Raw genomic sequence first — 20,500 nt, forward strand, 5'->3', positions numbered from 1 at the left:
GACAAAAAGTACATTTTAAAGTTTTTCAAGGATTTTTAAAAGGGCACAAACCATGCATTTTACATGCCTTAACAAATAATTAATGAATTCAGAGAGATTCACAATTACCTAAAAGTAGGTTTCATGTCATTGTTTGTATGGTTGGAGGGTGAGTGAATAAGTATTAAAAGATTATATATATATATATATATATATATATATATATATATATATATATATATATATATATTATATATATATATATATCTGTCTCAAATGTACCTCAGTGCTTTTATCAGCATATTTCCAGCACCTTCTGAAGTCTGCAGTGCTAATTGTTGAGCATCTAGCTTAGTGAGAAGGTTTTCCTGAAACATGGATGGAGAATATAGAATAAAATGTAAAAATATCTATGGAAATAACAATAATAATGAAAGCACAAAAGGATTTTTAAAAAATTATAATAAGAATGGTGTCGGGGGGGGGGGGTTGACAATTTACATGACAGAATGCTTTCCACTCACAAGAATGACTGTTTTATGAAAGCAATAAATAAAACATAGCTATGAAACACCAGGGGGAAATGAGACACTTCTCAAAAATCATGAGGATTAATTAATAATTTTTGTTATTACAAAGGACAGAACAATCTATCAACAAAATGGCAACCAATTTGAGATTACCATCCACTTTCAGTGCTCATTTGTAAATTTTTTCACTTCCAAATATTTAGCCTTGTTTAGAATTTTGATATTGGCTACAAAAGTCTGTGGCAGAATTTTCACACATACAGACAGGAGTTACAAAATCCAGATTTTAATAATATATTACTGAAATACAGAAAAAAAACTTGACACTTTTTACATAAGATACTTGCCACATTAACTAATCTATTTTTTTCAAACGGCTCCCGACTATCTTTGAATTGGATGAAATTTTATATAGGTGCACAGAGATGCTTTTGAAATTCACCTATGCAAATTTTCAGTTTCAGAGGTCTAAATCCCGAGGATCTAGGATCCCCCGAAAAGTGATCCAAAATGGGGGATCATTTTTTTTTGTGCCAAATTGCCATGTTTAGAATAAATTTGCAGAACATTTTATCCCACTGGAAGCCTGAAATCTTAAATAAAATCAACTTACTGTATCAGCTTTGCAAACACTGTCGGCAACTTGTCTGCAAAGAGAATGAAGAAATGTATTTTTACATGTCTCCTCTGTTAAAATGAAGGCATAGAGCAGCTCTTTTAATTCTTTTGATGACCAAGCCACTATAGCAAACACATTTCTGTACTCTGAAAGAGTATATCACAAAATATGAGTGAAAAACTTCTGTCACACATTAAAAAGTCAAACTACATTCAGAAGTAAAGTAAGAAATAACAATGTCAAAAAAGCACAAATTGCAGATTACTGCAGACACATGTGTCAGCGTTACAAGGAACACCTTTTTCAATGCAAAAAGTAATGAGCTTACGGATGAAAAGACATCCAACAAATGCCAAGAGATAAATAAGCAAGCTTAAAAGATAAAAATAGCAGATTAACCAAACATCAATGAGAAAATTATTAACCAATAAAGGACCAACAGGAATGCGAACAAAGGGCCCTCATAGGCAGTCAGGCCCTAAGAAAGAATTCAATTGGACAAAGATTAAGCTAAAGCTGAAACAAAAAGAAAATGTCAATAACCGTGAATGGCAAGAAAGAAAAAGCTGAATGGAAGAAAAAACATCAGGAAATGAAATAAACAAACAATTTTTTTCCTCGGAAAAGGAGAAAAGGAAAAAATAAAGATAAATAGAAGAAAAGGGGGGACATGTCAACCCATGACAAAAAAGTTAAAAATAAACAAAGCAAGATCAATAAAAATGAATGGAAAAATAAAAAAGTATGCAAAAGCTTTTCCTTTCTTGTGGTTCACAGCTATTGGCTTTTTCTTTTTGTTTCAGCTTTGACTTAATCTTTATCCAATTGAATTCTTTTTTCTTGGGCCTGACTGCCTGTGAAAGCCCTTTGTTCTCATCTCATTCCTATTGGTTCTTTATAGGTTTATAATTTTCTCATTGATGTTTGGTTAATCTGCTATTTTTATTTTTATCTTTTAAGCTGTTTGCTTATCTATCTCATGGCTTTTGTCCGATGTCTTTTCATCCGTAAGCTCATTACTTTTTGCATTGGAACACACCGAAACACATGTTGTCCACAGTAATCTGCATTTGGTGCTTTTTTGACGTTGTTATTTCTTACTTTACTTTTCAGCACAAAGGTATTTATTTATCTTACATTTAGAAGGTTTATATCAGACATAGTTTTCGAACAAAAAACGTTCAGGTCTAAAAAGCATAACTATTTAGAGAAACTATCTGTGGTTTTTATTTGGATGTGTACATTTAATTCATTACAACGTAGCATTTAAAACAACTCAAAATACACAAAGGGAAAAACAGCATTCAAATGAAACTTGAGATGAAATTATGCAATCAAGGGTTGATCCAGGTCTTATTTTTTGGGTCCAAATTTTGTGAAAAACTAAAATATTTCTGTGAATTTTCTTTTTTCTTATAAAAATTTTTTTTTCATGAATTTGCCTTTTTATTTCTGACAAAACGTAATATCAAAGCATTTTTAGTCTTGATACTTTATTGACAAACCCTTAACGAGTATAATAAGAGCAAATGATGTAATGTATTAAAAAAGATGCTTAAAATTCTTAGATTCAATCAAAGATCTTAAAAAGTGATGCATTCAAACAAATTTTAATTGCAGGGTATCTGCTACATATAGTGAATCTTTTTTACAATGAGGAAATTGGTGAATGGGGCCGCTTTTACGATATGGAATTTTGTGAAGGGGGTTGCAAAGCGGACCCAATATCGGCCCAGTTCGACTTCTGACGATGGATATCAGTTCAGGGTGGCCACAGCAGGAGCAAAATCAGTTTCCCTGACTTTTCCCTGTCTGACAAAAATTTTCCCTGATTTTTCTTATAGCGTCATTTTACACCTTTTTAAGTTATTTTTTGACTCCTCCTTGATGTTGTGATACACCTAGCTGTATCCAGATCAAGATAAAATTTTAAACTGTCTGCAAACTGAAATAATTTCTTAAAAATTTTCTGCAGAAAACCGCGGTACTTCCCTAACAGCCAAAAATATCAAATTGAAAGCGAGTAGAGTACCGCAATGATTCCAGTGAGTTTCTTTATTATTAATTAAGACTTCAAAACTGTCAACCAACATTTGTTGCTCACTATAAAAGTGTAGTAATACATAAATTAGTTTCACATATAAACATTGTCTGTAATGAAAAATGTTCTGTGAGCAATGTTCGACTGTTTTTCTATACTATCTGGGTTTGGCTGTATCAGACATATCTTTCCTAAAATATTTAGCATTAACGTAAAATGTTTTGAGGTTGCTAAATAGTTAGAAAAATAAAAGAGGAATTTATACTATTGGTTAGTTTTATTTAACAAGATAGAACAATTTTTCTTTACAAAGTAATGTCTGTTCCACATTTAAAAATACATTACTACACTCTCTTTTTCAAGCATTCTCTCTCCACATTAAAAAATAAACAAATGCATTTTTTTGCCAAACAAGTTTGACCTTGTACTAACTAGACAATTATTAAATTGTGACCTTGATTAAATAAAACATGGTACATAAATGATATTTCTCAGAGAAATGAAACTTTATAAATAAGTTCTTACCTTTAAATATCCAATTTTTTTTCTAAAATAAGTTTCATGCATCATCAAAAACTGATCCAAGAAAAGTTGATTATGAAAAATTTAACCAAGAAAAAAGTTTATAGTGAACTGTAGTTTTTTAATTAATTGACTAATTAATTCTACAAATAATTTTAAATATATATTATTATACACATTACATTACAGTTTACCATCATTCAAACTCATTATTTTTTCTTTCAGTGCTTCAATTTCCTTTGAGGCGTCTTGTTTCATCTTGTTAATTTTGGCCTCTAATTGTTTTTTTTCAAGATTAAACTTCCTTTTTTTTTGGCCTTTTCAATATCTTTATCCTTGTCTTCTCTTTCTCGTTTCTTAGTTTCTTCAGATAAACGTGATCTGGCATTTTTATATGAGTGCATTAGACTTTTGCTTATCTCAATATTTAATATGTTTTTCCCATTATTCAATACTGCATCGTACACAGTTCTTTGTTCTATCAGAGAATCTTCTTTAATGTTTTCGACAAGGCATTCTTTGTTAACCGAAAATCCTCTTTCAATATTTGAGTTCCCATGCGAAAAGATCATAACAATCTGCATAACAGCATATATTGCCTCAGAATTGGTAGACCTTTTAAATAAATTGCTCCAAAAATGATCCACCCGCTGAGAAGAATGAGAGAAAGCTTTTAGTTCTTCTTGTACAGCAGGCTCAGAACAAAGTGTGTGAAACTGTTTCTCAGCTTTATCAGCCAATAAGCTGCTAATGTGCCTATTTTCTTCTAATATTTTTTAACAATTTTCGAATTTTAATCTTTCTAAGAGATTTGATAGCTGCTATAGATGGGTCAAAACAACTAAATGCTCCAACTAATGGATATGATGCAGGTGATTTTTTCAAAAGTTTAGCAGCAAGTACTTTTAAAGCCTTTAGACAGTCCTTGCGAAAATTTAAGATGCTTGTGTCAGGTATTTTGCTCACCAAATTCTTTTTTCTTAGCGCTTGTCTTGTTCCATACCCTAAATCTACTTCTGCTGCAGGCAATATATTCCTTTTGTCACTTAAATCAATCAGTTTCAGATCAGTGGTGTTTAAAATCTCTGGCTTCACAAACCTCGACATGACAGACTTGATAACTGTGGTAATTGCAGTGTGGAGGAACGGAACCATTGGAACATCCGTCTGGTATTCTTTCAAAAAAGGTTCAATTTCAGATGTCATTGAAATAAAGAATGATAATTTGGCTGTTTGTAGGGGATCATTTATATGGGCTGAAACAAGTTTAAAACTTGAAGTAGATAGCTTTTTTTTATTTTCTTGAGCTGTGTTTACAAATTTAATGATATTTGGTAAAATTTCAATAGCCCGCTGGGCAACATCACTATTTTCCAGCCAACGAACAGAACAAAATTTTTTGGGAAAGACTTTAGACCCTGAAACTTCAGTATATAAACCTCTACGAGCTGGAACATCTTTAAATAAGTTGTACAGCGCTCGTAGATATTCAATAATTAGCCAGCCTGTTTCTTTCACAGCAGACTTAAATGCACAGTGCATAGTGTGCAGTTCACATGTGCCTATGCTGATAATGTTAGCCTCATCTGATTGAATCTCTTCTTTTAGATCACGAAAAAATTTTTGGTTCACATTTGGTCCATCCATTGCAATTTGCACTATGTACTTTATATTTAAAATAGGTTTCAAAGCATCTTTGAATGCTGTTCTTAAGGCATCCGAAGTAGTACTAGTCAAGAACATTGAAGTTAGAAACCTAGTGCTAACTTCTGATTTTTCTAAGTCCCAAAAACGGACATTAATGTCCATTTGAGTCCTTTGTGATACTTTATTTAAAAATTCATCAAACCCTACAGTAAAACACTTCACATCTGACAACTTTCGTAACAAGTTATCCTTAAAATAAGGAGCAATACCGTACAAAATTGAATATGCAATTTTAGTTCGTTGTAGCTGCATTTTTTGAGCGATCAGACTATCAGTAAACATATTCTGAAACAAAAGAACATCAGCACTAGCTGCTCTCATAGATTTATGTGTCATTATGGTTTGTAAACACCATAATATTTCAGCTTTAATGATTGAATCATTAATTAAAAACGTTTTCAATGCCCTTGAAGGAGCCAAAGAGGAACTTGAAGATGCTAAAGAGGAAATTGAGGGTTCAAGAGAGAAACTTGAAACAACTCTTGATGAATCAGGCACAGAAGTAGTAACAACATTAGACTCTGCAATATGTGACCTTTCTTTACTTTTGTTTGAAAAATAGGGTGTTAACTTCAAAATTTCAGGTCTTTCTTTTACTCTTTTTTTATGGTCAGTCCCTTTAGCATGACTCCTCAATGCTCTTTTACCCATGTTACTTAGTGTAAAAGTTTTCTGACATATACTACATCTAGCTTTATGTATATCACTGGGAACACTTTGAATCCAATCCTTAAACTCAGTGCAGTGTAACCAATCTACTTGAAAGCGAGTCGACATCGTTTTTTCTTTTTGCTGGCTGTAAGAGAAAAAAAAATTTATGTCATACAAAAATCAATTTCACTCAACAAAAAACAAATTACGGTATGGGACCACAAATCTGAAACCGTTAAGACCATGACTTTTCCGGATTTTGGATTCTGACTCAAAAAATAGTGATTGCTATCCTGACAAACAGTATTTCTCACGTTTTGCCTGGTTTTGCAAAAAGTTTGCGTAAATTTCTTTAATTTTTTGTTTAATCTGAATGGAAGGATACTTTATTATGTTAAAACAAAAGATAATTTACAGCGACGTTGTTCCGCGAATTTTGCTTTTTATTATTATCTAATGCGCCGAAGCATATTTTTACTGAAAATAATTATGAACTTAAGTTTAATAGGCTTTATATTATACACTTATGAGGGGGAAAAAATGAATAATTGTTAACCGGAAGTGGATGTTAAAAGATCGCGGCACAATTACAGCAGAACGCGTATAACGCAAAACAGGTGGCATTGAAAACGCGTTAAAAAAAAAAAAAGGCGAACTGGAAGTAGTGCGTTTTCAACAAGTAATTGCCGAACTTTAACAATTTTGAACTTTCAAAACTGGGGGGAAAAAAAAGATGATTTCTGTTTTTAAGTATAGTAAAGGGAAACAGTTTCGGATTTCGGGTCTTCCGGATTTCGAGATTCCGAAATTGGGGTCGCATACTGTAATACATTAGATCAATGGTTCTTAACTAAATTCTGTATAACAAATTTCACTTTGAAAACAACAAGACAAAAATAATTTTTGACAAATAGCTTGAAGCAAAAAAAAAAAAAAAAAAAAAAAAAATCCAAGCAAAAAAAAAAGAGACTATTTTCTGACATTTCGTGAGAAAAATTAACTTAAAAATTTATTTCTCATTTATTTTACAAATTTTTAAACACAGAAGTGAAACACTAACCAGAGATATTTATGTACTTTTAAAATTTAAATAATTGAAACAAAAATAAAATTCAGGCAGCGATTCAGCATTGAAATATTTAACACTCAATGTAAAAGCATGAAATTTTGTTTAAAACTTTTTAATTTAATGAATTGATAAAAATAAGAAAAAAAATTATTCGCTTGCCTCTTAACAAGGTGTAGTAAATATAAAAAAGAAAAAAAAAATCACATACTGGATGCAGAGATCGCGATTTCCAAAATGAATGCGTTAATAAAAAGAGCATAAATTGTTTCGAAATTGCATTTTAAAGCTCTATTATACACATATTTCTAATTACTATTGAGGAAAGACACTGGAAAAAGTGCGTTCAAAATATTTTAGGCGCTCAGAAGTGCCCATGCATTACCGTAAACGTCAAACTTAAAAACGATTAATTATTCACCCGTGGTAATCAGGGTAGAAAATCTTCATCAAAAAGCATTTTTAAAAGAAAAAAAAACTATATATTCTCCCATATATCTTTATCCTAATCCCCTAAATAAATAATCAACAAAAAACTAATCATAGAGACGAATCTCAAAAAAATCACGCACGCGAAATCGAAATCTGTTCACATAATATGAAATGAAATACGGAAGTGCATTAAAGGGGGGGGGGCAGTAAGAACATTAGCAAAAATCTTAATCGTAAAAACGAACCGTATACACCCCCCCCCCTTCCAAAAAAAATGCAAAAACGAAACCTTTTCATGCACGCTAGCACACTCTAGTTAATTGTTAACAATTATTCTTGTTTAATGCTCTAAAAGTAATTGTTTTGCATCTTTTTTTTTTTTTAAATAATTCACACTAATGTAATTACCTATTAAGAAAAAAAAAGAAAGAAAAGAAATGCGCACAACTCTAATACTTAAAACTTATGAACGCACGCCTCGTATGCTCAAAAAATGCAATTGGCAAAATGCTAAATAACAATAAAGTTGTACAAAAATAATGGAATTTCTTACCTTGAATTTTTATGAGAGCAGTACTTTCTTTTGTCCAGTAGTACTTGTACTTAATCCTCCTTCAAATAACGTTCCGCTCAGCATGCCGATGTCTTTCTGCATTGTTTTTTTTCCCTCCCCATCTTGAATTGAAAAACTAACCTTTGGCGTCACCATTGACTGGCTCAAGTGACTTGAATTACGATCTGTTTGGGGAAAGCAGCGTTTCCACCACGCTACAGACATAGATAAGAGTTTGCTTTTACCCCCTTCATCCCCCCTCTCCTTTCGGTGCGGCGAGTTGTTTATGAAGGACACTAGACTTGAGCCAATTATCGCGTTTTTGGCGCTACAAAAGTGCCGCTTAACTTAGAAAAAAAAAACAGCTGAGGATTTTCCCTGATCCTTTCTGGAATTCCCTGATAATTCCCTGATTTTTCCCGAATTTTCAAATTCCCTGATAATTCCCGGTCTGTGGCCACCCTGCAGTTGGAAAGAACCCATAGTGCAATCTTTTGGTAGCTGTGATTTTGGTGCAACTGCCAAGTTTTGGGCAGTAATAACTTTAATCTGTCAATATCAGCAGCAAAGCATGTACATTCGAACTTCCATATGTCGAAGTAGCAAATTGCCAGAAAAAATTTGATGTATAAAAATTGATATATACAAACAATCTTAGTTTATCATTATTTTCTCCTAAAATATTATAATTAAAGCAAATTTTCGTGTATGAAACCAAATTTCTGATTTATACAAGAGTCGGATTTCATAAAAGTTACAGTTGGCTCTCTGTTTAAAGACGACTTTTCATGGTCCCGAATGCTCCACTATAGAGTTAGAAGCATTCTATTTAAGGACGCATTCTGCTTAAGAACGATTTTTTGTGGTCCCTTGAAAGTCGTTAAACAGAGAGTCAACTGTATTTAAAAAATTAAGTGTAAAATACACATGCAGTGTGTTTTTTTAGAAACACTGTATACTTTCTAAAAAACCAACTGCATACCTGCCAACCTCCGAGAAAAAAAATCCGGAAGATTTTTTTATTTTTATCCACAAGATTTTAACGCAAAAACAAAATCAAACAGGACACCTACCCTCTTTACATTTAACAATATATTAGTTATGAATTTTATATCAATTGAACTTACTTTCGTTCAGTAAATATTACTTTTATTGCTTTCTTTAAAAGTTTGGAAATAACATTTGTTACTCATCTTAAAAAAAGAACGAAGCAAAAACAGCTCGAATTGAGAGAATGAGAAGATAATTGGCGCCGAAATTGTGCCCCTAGTTGCCCGCCGCGACGCTTGCTTTGATTGGATCCCGATGAAGTCATGCGCTGTATCACTCAGTGACGTCATAATCTTGCCTCGCTTCTTCTCGTGCCATTCTCTTACGGCAACCTTTCCTTGGCTACTTGGACTATAACGCGTTGCCGCGTTCCACAAAAGTCACGTTAGCGCCAAAATTGGCAAGATAATTATTTTTTCTACAAAACTTGAAAAATCCGGAAGATTTTGCTCATAACCGGAAAAACGGAAAAGGACATAAAAATCCATAAAACTTCCGGGAAATCCGGAAGGGTTGGCAGGTATGCAACTGCATTGCAGTTTCATGCTTTTGAGTGAAAGTTTTCTGTAAGTTTCAATAATTTCAAAATTGGCTTTCCTATTTATCATTTTAGCAGAGACTTTGCTTGCGGAAACATTAAATTTAACAGAAATAAAATTTTAGCTCCTTCAACTATCTTCATTTTTTGGCAGTTCAACTTGATCCGCAACATTAAGGGGTTTTTCGTTTTGACAATGTAATCGGGAAGAAAGTAAAAAACCAATCTATTTAATTTGAATGATTTCCCCTGAAGCTAAAAAGACTAAGAATCATAAATAACAGACAAGTCGGATAGTTTAAAACTAATTTTACTGTACAGTAAAACCTGTGAAGTTGACCAACTGTCTATGTTGACCGCTTTTGTCAGGAACGGAATTAGCCCTTATCATATAAATCAACCTTTGTACGTTGTGACCACCTGTTTAAGTTAACCGCTAAAGTAGTGCACCGCAAGTGGTCAACTTACACAGGTTTCACTGTATTACTGGTTACAACCAAGATTTAAAATAAACTTGAGGGAATTTAAAAACTCCAGAACTAAACAACGAGCTATCTACACACCCCTACCTCAGCTTCCTTGTGAGTTTCGTAGCAACCTTTACTGAACTTAATTTTCTCCTCTAACCTTCATTTCTCATGAGACAAACAGTCTAAAGTGGAAAATAATCTCTGAATGTCTCGCTTTTTTTCGATGTACAGAGATTTTTTCGACGCATAGAAACAATTATTCTCTGTAATTACATGGAAATTTGCTGGGATTTTGATACATAGAAAATTTTGATATGTGGAAGTTCAATATATGGAGGTTCGACTGTATTACTTCATCTTTGGTATCAAAAGGGGAAAATGCCAAGAATTGTTTCTGAAATCCTCCAACAAAACCTTATTTTTGATAGATCACAGAGTCTTTCAGTGACAGTGATAAGGTATTTCAGCATGCAACTAACAGGGTTCATACTCAACTTTGAAAATGAAAAGTAAGGAGTTTTTAAGGAGTTTTGCAGGAGTTTATTTTGTTGCTTAAGGACTAGTTTCTTGTTTAAAGATGCATTTTTTAAAATGTATTTCAGAAAAAATATGTACAATCTAATATTTATTTTTGCTTTTATACAATACATAAACATAATAAATTTGTAGTAAAATATACATTTACTGCTTCTTAGACTTGAGCCGTCTTGGAATCAAATTCAAATACGGGGGGGGGGGGGGGGGGGGGTAACCATTGAGATGTGTTTCATTTTGAAAATGAATAAAAAATAAGTGATATTAATTGAAAATTAGTACTTTGTCAAAATCTTTAATCAAAACAAGTACTAACAATTTCCTAACCAAAACACAAAATAAAATAATTGATAAAATAAGAACTATAATAAGCCGACTGAAAGTAATAGAGGCCAAAATAACTTCCAACTGTCAAAACAATTGAAATATTTACAAGATACAAAAGGACAAGTTTCAAATACAACAAAAAAATTTCGGAAAAGCTTGTGTTTGATTGTGGCATAGGAACCATAAGGTTACTCATACGAGACTGAAATACAGAAAATTCAATTAAAACATTAGGAATCCTTTTGAAAAAATTGTACAAATTATTTTAATCTTCAAAATTGATAAAAATTTTGTAGGCCATTTCAAAACTTTTATGTGCTGATGAATATATAAAACTAACTAATTTTAACAATTTTTCTTCTACAAAGTATGAAAATTATTATTCTAAGAAATAGTGGTACCACTGTTTATCTATTAAGTTACTTTTTTATCTATTACATAAAATATGTTATGTTTATTCATGTTTAGTAATTAATATCTACAAATTTTTAACATAAAAAAAATTCATTTAAATGAAAAAAGTGAGATTTTTTTTTTTTTAATCTAAAAAATCAAACTTTGCTAACTACAGATGTTACCTATGTGTTAAAACACTTGAAGTTAAAACAAAAATTAATTTCAGTCATCGATTCCATGATAAACTTTCTGATATCCAAAATTCTTAAAGAGCATGAATTTAGTTAGAAACTTTTCAATTTAATGATTTTAATAAAAATACTAACGAACTTAATTTCTTTACCTCTTCACAAGGCATAGTAAGCATCATAAATGCAAAACATCTTACACCCATGGTGGATGCAAAGGGATTGCGATTTTCAATTTGAACGCCTTAAAAGTATAAAGAACGGCACATAAAAGAATCTATTTAAGTAAATTATTTTAGAATTGAATTTTAGAGCTCTACAATTAACGACTTATAAATAACAATCGACGTAATTGAAGCAAAAATCAAATTAAACCAGCGATTTAGATTTCAACTTTTTGACTCTCAAAAAGAACACAGAATTTGGCTTGAAAATTTTAACCTTGTGATTTTCATAGGAATAAAAAGAAATTTCATTTATTTGCCTTCCAAAAAAGCATAATAAGCATCAAAAATCAGAAAAATTCGATTCTCATATCAAATGCAAAGAGATTGCTTTAATAGAAATGAAAGCACCAAGTCTAAAAACGGCAAATAAAAGAATTTATTAAAGCAAAAAAAAACTTTAGAATGGTACTTTAACAAGTCTACAAGATGTTATATTATTAATAATTATCGAAAGAATCGTCAGAAATTTGGAAGAATATTTCGGATGTGGGAAGTATATAGTCTTACGAAAAAATCTCATATCTGGAATTAACAGACAAAAAAATAGCGGAATTTCTGTAAAATTTGGTATAATGTAATCACTTGTATAGGATTAGAGACAGAAGAAAATCTTTAAGATAATGTAGAATAAAAAATAAGGAGTTTGTAAGGAGATAGTGAAATTCAGGAGTTTTAAGGGCCCTTATTTTCTTTTCTTGAAAAGCAGGAGTTCATAAGGAGTTTGTAAGGAGAGTACGAACCCTGACTAAAGCAAACTCATTTAGTGAAGCAATTCGATGGAAATTGCAAAAAAGAGTGAGGCGTTGCCAAGCAACAGTGAGCTGCAGCCCCTAATATTAAACCAATGGAGTCGCACGTGTTTTTCTTTAATTTCAAATCTGATAATAGAATTTATGAATCATAACTTACCTTCTGTTTCAGTGATATCCACCACCCTTTTAATGTGTGATAAAGGTATCAAATCTATGTGCTTGAAGGATTTTGCTTGCACTTTCATAGTAGTTGAAGTTAGACTCACAACACCAGGGCTTTTAAGGCTATTTGTTCCTCGACTTCTTTTTTTACATATCTAAACAATACAAAAAAAGTTCAGAATTATTTCATATTCTAACAAACAGTAATATCCAAATCAGGGATTGAAAATATCAGATATTTTCAATCAGCGCAAACTAAAAAGTCATTAAGTAATAACCATAGACTAATAATAAGAGTAGACCGAGCTATGGCAACCCTTTTGCTGCTCATAAACCAAACCATGTGACTGGTGGATATCCTAGCAACAGCGGGCGTTAATCGTAGCAGACGATCAACGCCAGCGCAAAATAAAATAAATAGAATTGATGGAACACGGAAGAATGATCTTTTATGGAGTCCGATTTGTAAATTTGTTATTCTAATTTGTAAATATTTTGTTAATATAGAGAGTTTTCCGTTTAGATAGTATTGTGCATTTTCCTTAGTCAATTTCAATAACTCTCTAAGCAATAAAAGATGCAAGCGACCAAGAAGAATCAGCAAACGGTAAGATTTTTACCTACAGTTTCAATTTAAGATACCGATTAGTACATTTTTGCGTTAACGCAAAACGTTTACGCCATTTCGTTCACGCCAACGCTGACAGCTCCAAATGAAATAAAAGTTACCGAAAACTGATCAAAAACTATTACTAATGTCAAAATAATGCATAACTAAAAGAAAAACAGTTCAATCTCTGCACCTGGAAGTTTTTTTTTAATGAAAACACATTGTCGTAAAATACATGTCGAGTGCCAAACTGTAGATAATGCTGCCATCTAGCAACCATGCTGCCAAAGTCTTCGCCAAGCCCTTCCACTAGTCACATGATACATCTATGAACCAATTTTCTTCATCAGCAAGAATGAGAAAGCTCGGTCTACTCTTATTTTTAGTCTATGGTAATAACTGCATCCTCAAATTATTGCTGTTAGTTTTCATATATTATTTTCTATAATAATAATATAAAGCTGAAGAGTTTGTTTGAAGGTATGAAGGTGCTAATCTCAGGAAGTACTGGTTTGAATTGAAAAATTCTTTTTGTGTTGCATAGTCCATTTATTGAGGAAGGCTATGGAAAACAAACTTACAGTGATATTTTAATTAGAAAAAAAAGTTATTCAATGTTTTTTGTTATTTTTAGCAGTTTTTACTACTTTTTACTCCACAGACCCCAACCAATTGCGCCAGAAAACTATTTTTTGTTCTAAAAAATAAAAATTTTTAACTTTAAATATGATAAAAAAAGAAGTTTTTGAAGACAAAGCAATTTTTGAAAAAAAAAAAAAAAGACAAACCTTTATTTTGCATTTTTTTCTGGGTTTAATTTTTGCTAAACTCATCCCCCAAAAAGTATAAATGGCACTTTTCTAAAATTTAACTATGTAATAGTAAGAACATTTCACCTTCTTCAGAAAAAAGTTTCAGAAGAATACGCAATAGTTTTTTTTTTTACAATTTTTTAATGCAAAGCCCAGCACAACTTCAAGCAGCGCTGAAGTTATAGCAATCTTCAATTCAGGATGGTCATTAGGTCATGTTACGAGGCCATGTGATCCAACTACATCGCTTTTTTTTTGCAGTTGTTATTTAACGTTACTTTGTGTGGTGCATTTGATTCAATAAAAGCAGCGGGTTTTTTAAATATTTTGCACATAAGGGGAACAGATATATATATTTTTTTTTGGTGCTGTTTCAATTAAATAAATAAAACGTGTGGTATTTTTATGTGATCTTTGTTATACAGTCGACACTCGATATAACGACCATCTCTGATCCAGAGAAAAAGGTCTTTATAACGAGTGGTCGTTATAAGAGGTAAAATTAAAAAACATATACACAGTCATCATTTAAAAAAATGGTACTTTTTCAAACATTCCAGTTAAATGTCCAAATTATTTTTATCAAAGGAATTTTTAGAAAAATCGTGTGCAAAATGCTTTAACAGGATATTAAAGAACTTTTAAAGTAGAAAATATACGGAGGAAAATGTTACACACTTACAAATCTGCTACTACTACTGCTCCCACTACATTTTCTGAAGATAAAACCAGAAACAGATGTTTGCCTTTTTAGCAGACGTGATTTTTTCAAAACATTATTTTCTGTTTCAGATATAGGTAATAAATTGTGTGTTCTTTTTTTTTTTTTGCTTTTCAAAGAAACATTTAAAAGTCCCTCGGAAACCCCAAATCTTAAAAACCACTAGATTCAAACACCAAACTACCAACACATCTGTCAACTCCCTTTCCTTAGAAATCTGGAAATTTCTCGATTTTTCCTCCCATTATTTTTTCTGTGCTACCTGTAGTGTACGGCAATTCCCCCCCCCCCCCCTCTCAAAGTTGGATTTGACATTGAAAACTTCAGGCAGATGTGCGTCAACAATAATCAAGGTCATTTCAAGCTACAAATTTGTTTTATTGAAAAGAACACCAGAAATGGCATCCGCTGAATTTGGTCGTTGTATTGAATTAGACGATACAAAACGGTCGTTATAACGAAGGCAAATTAACGTAGAGTTCATAGGGACAAAGTTGGGACTTTTACCACGGGTCGTTATAATGGGACGGTCTTTATAATGTGTGGTCGTTATGAGAAGCGTCGACTGTATACATAGAAAAAGATTGTTAATTACCATCAGAGGCATATATGCATAGATTGTACAGATAGATCGAAAGATAAATTTTGAAGTCGATATAGGTAGATGGTCAGTAAGAGATAGGTGTGTATTTAAGGAACTTCAACAGGTGATCAATGCCCCCCCCGACTTTGAAACGATAAAGCATTCATCACATAATGCAACGAGTACCCCCCCCCCCCCCCCACTGAGCTGCTTGCATAAGAGGCGAACCAGCTGGTCACTGCAGGCAGCTATCTTTTTTTTTTTTTTGCGTTTTGGCGAATAGTTTTAAATTTCAAAGAGACTTTACTTGGTTTTTTGAAAAGGTGTATACAAATTTTAGTTGAAGAAAAATGATCATTTCACATCAGAAGAGGGGGGGGGGGGGAGGGGGGCATGGATTTCTTTATTTCAACGGCCTTGCTTTGAATTCTTAGAACGGGCATTACCATGCGGGTACTGCTAGTTAAAATATAAAGACTTAAAACTGATGTTTCTTTCATTATTTATACATAAATATACATCTTATGTAAAAATTTATGTACTTTAAATGGTATGGTATTAAATATGACTGATAGCTACAATAATTAATGAAATGTGATAATTTAATATTTTAAGAATAAAATTTATCATACTAAAGTTGATATTGGCTATTATATTGGTTATTGACTATTACATTCATGTACACTATACAACTGATTACACATAGAAATAGTAAGGTGCAGTGTGAATATATGGCAAGATCATTTAAGAACTAGATTTTATGCTGTAAGAAAGTAAAAACTAATAACTTTTTAAATCTAGCATTATTATTGTAATGGTAGGTTACCATAGTTAGGGGTTTTAGGGTGGTGAATTCGAAATCACAACCTGAGTAGAGATAAGGCAAAAAAAGTATTAGGATAAAATTTGCTAATTTCTCAGGGATTTTATTAAAATCACTCTAGGAACTGTTAAAAAAAAAAAAAAATACTGTACACTTTCAGTGATGTATACGCTTACAAGTCTGAAACAATTTAGATATTGCATAAGGAAATAAGTCTTGATAACACACCGTCAGATTTGTCAACTTTTCAAAACTGGCATCAGTAAAACTTTGAGAAGCATTTAATAAAAAATAGACGAAGTAATTGATGTAATATAATATTAAATTATGCATGTGTAATACTAATATATAAATATGATAAAATGTATCAAATTGCAATATTAAAAAAGCTAATTACTACAATTTTAACATTAAATTGAATTTTAGTTTATGGAAAATACACAAAATCTAACTAAATATTAAAAATGCATATTCATATAATTTTGCCAATAGCAATCTTGAAGAAGTGTATAATAATAATTTGAAACCGTTTCAATTCCACGAAAAGATATTTACTTTTTCAACCTCTCAAAAGTCAAGTTGGGGGTTGAAATTTTTTACAAGCTCAAGTCCAATCAATAATACAATAAATATTGAAAACACACATAAATTTACTGTATTTACGGTTCGCGATCTTTCTTTTAATAATTAAGAAGATATTTAAATCATAACTTATGCATAAATTCTTTGGTTATTTATCCTTTTTAAAAATTCTGAGTATTTCTCAGAATCACAAAAGGAATCTACTGCTACTATTTTACAAAAGAAATAATAATTAGCAATTACCAATAATTAAAATGATCTATAATTATGTACATTTAATGAGCAGTTTATTGAGAAATAGTTAATGTGGCAGTCTCTTTGAGGTAAGAACCTGGCCACTCTCCGAACAGAATACTGGCGACGCCAATGCAAACTATTGAAACACGAGGGTCACAAAAAAAAGTGAGCATGAAAAAGGGTTCCTCTAATCAAAGAAATTAAGATATGCTGATTTAAAGCAACACATTCTAAAAATGCAAAATTGATTGATAAAAAAAAATCAACTGATTTTGTTGCAAAAAACAAATTGGATAAAATCAAATGATTTAAATCAATGAAACTAGATCTATATTTGAAAAATGTTTTCAAAATCAACAACTTCAGCATGTGAAGAAAATGCAGCTGAATTTAATGAAGCAGCAATGGCTTTTTTTTTTTAAAATTCATTATAAAACTCTTTTTGACTGCTTCTACATTTCTCAAATGGACCCCTCCAGTCACTTGGTGATCTACATCGTTTCGACCACCATGAGAAATCATAAAGTCACTCACACAAATGTTAATACACAGATTGTCCTCCTTTCCTATTAGACTGTTTAAATGTGGAAATTCAGCAGTATATGACTGTCCATTTGAAAATAACTTTTCTTTGCTTTTTCCAACTCCATTTATACAACCCGATACAAAATAAACATACATTGTGTTTCAGAACTTGTTCCGAACCGCCTTGTTCTTTACCCAGGGATAAAAAAAGCCCTGGAGTCTACCAATGAGCTTGCAGAAAAAAAGCTGAGAGTGGCTAGGGTTGACAAATCTTCCCAAAGAGCAAGCAGATTGAAACAGAACAGCTTCCTTCTGCAGCCAACTAGGGGGAAAAATACCTATTGGGCCTTTTGACACAATCTGGCAACATGTTTCTCTGCATAAATGCTCTAAAAAAAAAAGAGGAAAAATGGCCAGTTATGTTAAGGAGGTAGCTTGGGGGATAGAACCCTTTATTTGGCTACTTTTCAAGAAAATACGAGTTTTTTAAATTTTTCGAAGGATTTTTTAAAAACAAACATCTATCATTTGATTGAAAAGACGGTCCCAAAGTGAACCGTAGCTAAAAACCGTAAAAAACGGGGGTCTATCCATAAGCCCTTAAAGTTTAGGTGACAATCGTAAATTTTACGGATAATCCGTAAAAGTTAGCAAGTTTGCATTATTAGTATTTTATAGGGTACATCAGGCTTTTACATCACAAAAGAAAAATGCTCAACACTGATCTTAAACTCACAATCATTTTTTCAGATTAAAAAATCATTAGTTTTTATTTACATTTACAGAAAAGTGGAAATATACAATAAAAAAAAGGTTGAATGCTCTATTTTTAATAAATAACATTGTCGGAATATTGCGTTGCAGAGAATATCAAGCAGGGAAAAATGGTAGGGTTACAAGAAATTGATGTTTCAGAGTAACCTAAAGTATCAAAAAAAAGTCTCTTTTACCACCTTTAAACTTTGTTTCACACGACTGGCACCACAAGAAAAAACAAAAAAGGGATTTTTACTTACGCTTGGTGATAAATTAGGGCGTGGTAACCCATTTTGTGACTTTTCCTGTAATTTGGCAGACCTGAGTGAGTTTGAAATTAGAAAAGCTCGGCCTTTAATACTTGATGCTGAAAATGTTCTAAAGATACATTTTCAAAATATCAGTCATATTCTTTACATTTTTGTCGCTTGCTTAGGCTAAAATAGCAGTTTTTCACAAAATAGTTGCTTTTGTCTTAATTGAGGCTAAAATAGTTGTCATAGTTTGCAACTCTTCAGAATGGTCGCAATCGTCGCTTTTTCAGTCGCCAGTGGAAGCCCTGCGAGCTAAAATGTTGAATTTTTCAGGTCTATTTCGATTCTAAGGCGAGTGGAACTTTTAACAGTAAGTGATATGAATTTTATGTAATTTCTATAATTTACAGTCAATTCTCGATAACTCGAATCTAAAGGGACCAACGAAAAGCTTTGACTTATCGGAAATACGACTTACTGCTAGTTTCGGTTTTCAACGTTATATTAAAAACCATCGTATATTTTATGTACATATAACAGACAAAATTTTAGAACCTTAAAGTTTTTAAGCACAATACGCAATTTCTCCGTGAAAAATTCTGAAGACGAAGTTGTGTCTGGTCTTGAACTTCTCCAGCCATCCAGCACCGGCGTGGAAATTTTCTATGTTCAGTAATATAGCAAAATTCGCTTGCTTTCGCATGCAGCAAACGTCTAATAATAGGAATGGCATGGTCTTGAATTCGACACTGCTGGAACCACTTGAATAGAGCCGATTCTACTTCATGAAAGGTGCACATCTTCATTCCTTTCAAATTCGGACTCATGGATTCACACTGCTTTTGAAGTTTCTCTTTTAATATTGTTGACAGAGTATTCAGAGTCATATTTCGATGCATTATTTTTCTTTTTGATTGTTGGATTCCTTTCAATGTTATAAATAAAATTTACTTTACTTTCTAAATCCTAGATTTCTAGCTTTCACTTAGACATCTAAAGAAAACTCTCTCTCTCTCTCGGGAACTTATCAGCAAATGATCGAACTAAAGAATAAAGGAGAGTGCATCTTAACTTAGGTAATCCTTTGAATAAAGGCATAATATTTGAGTCGGCACCTTGACAGCTTATAAGCAGATTCTTATTTTTAGCAACATGTCTAAGTGTAAACAGTACAGTACAACAAAAGAAAAAAGCTACTCATTTCCACAAGTGTACCTCCTTGATCTCACATTGGCTCAACAGGTGTCCTCCTTGATTTAGAGGTTTTTTGGGCAGAAATTGCAAATGAAGGTGAATGAATTTTTCTCTCATAGTCACTTGAATTTATATATATATATATATATATATATATATTTCTTTTTTTTTTGTTCATTCAAAATAAATTTCAAGTCAATCTTTGAAAAAAAACTTCGAGTTAAAGGAAGTTAACTCCGACATATTCAGCATAATTAGCATGGTATCAAAGACAAAGGGATCGGGACTTGATAAAAACTTCAAGTTATAGTAATATTCGAGTTATTGTGAATTGACTATTTATTTTCAAAGATAAAAAAGCAACTTAAAAACTATTAGCAGCCTCACCTCAAGGACATCGGTAAAGAGAAACATAGTAATTGCTCCTCCTTTCTTGGTCAACAAATCTGTTATCTCTTGCATGTCAGTTTTTGAGACTAAACTTCGATGTGATGACAATAAATTAGGCTGAAAAATAGTTTCATACAAATGAAAAGAAAATTAGAAATAATAAGTTTGTCAACAAGCCTAAAATCCTCCAAACAAGCACCGATTTTGTAACAACCTAGCTTCCTCTCACTAACTTAAATAAGGCACCAGAATATTTGAAACACTTTTTA

General features: G+C 32.0%; 1 protein-coding gene across 1 annotated transcript in view; it reads right to left on the reverse strand.

Annotated features, from left to right (window-relative positions):
• Positions 1-20,500, reverse strand: part of LOC129218383 (protein ECT2-like) — a 59,428-nt gene that overhangs the window by 14,166 nt on the left and 24,762 nt on the right. Inside the window, exons 5-8 of the mRNA XM_054852632.1 lie at positions 20,229-20,348; positions 12,740-12,899; positions 1,123-1,274; positions 262-347 (exon numbers count right to left, since the gene is read on the reverse strand). Coding sequence (XP_054708607.1) covers positions 262-347; positions 1,123-1,274; positions 12,740-12,899; positions 20,229-20,348 — 518 coding nt within the window. The remainder of the gene's footprint in view (positions 1-261; positions 348-1,122; positions 1,275-12,739; positions 12,900-20,228; positions 20,349-20,500) is intronic.

The sequence above is a fragment of the Uloborus diversus genome, chromosome 1 (genome assembly GCF_026930045.1).
Source record: "Uloborus diversus isolate 005 chromosome 1, Udiv.v.3.1, whole genome shotgun sequence".
Taxonomy (NCBI): domain Eukaryota; kingdom Metazoa; phylum Arthropoda; class Arachnida; order Araneae; family Uloboridae; genus Uloborus; species Uloborus diversus.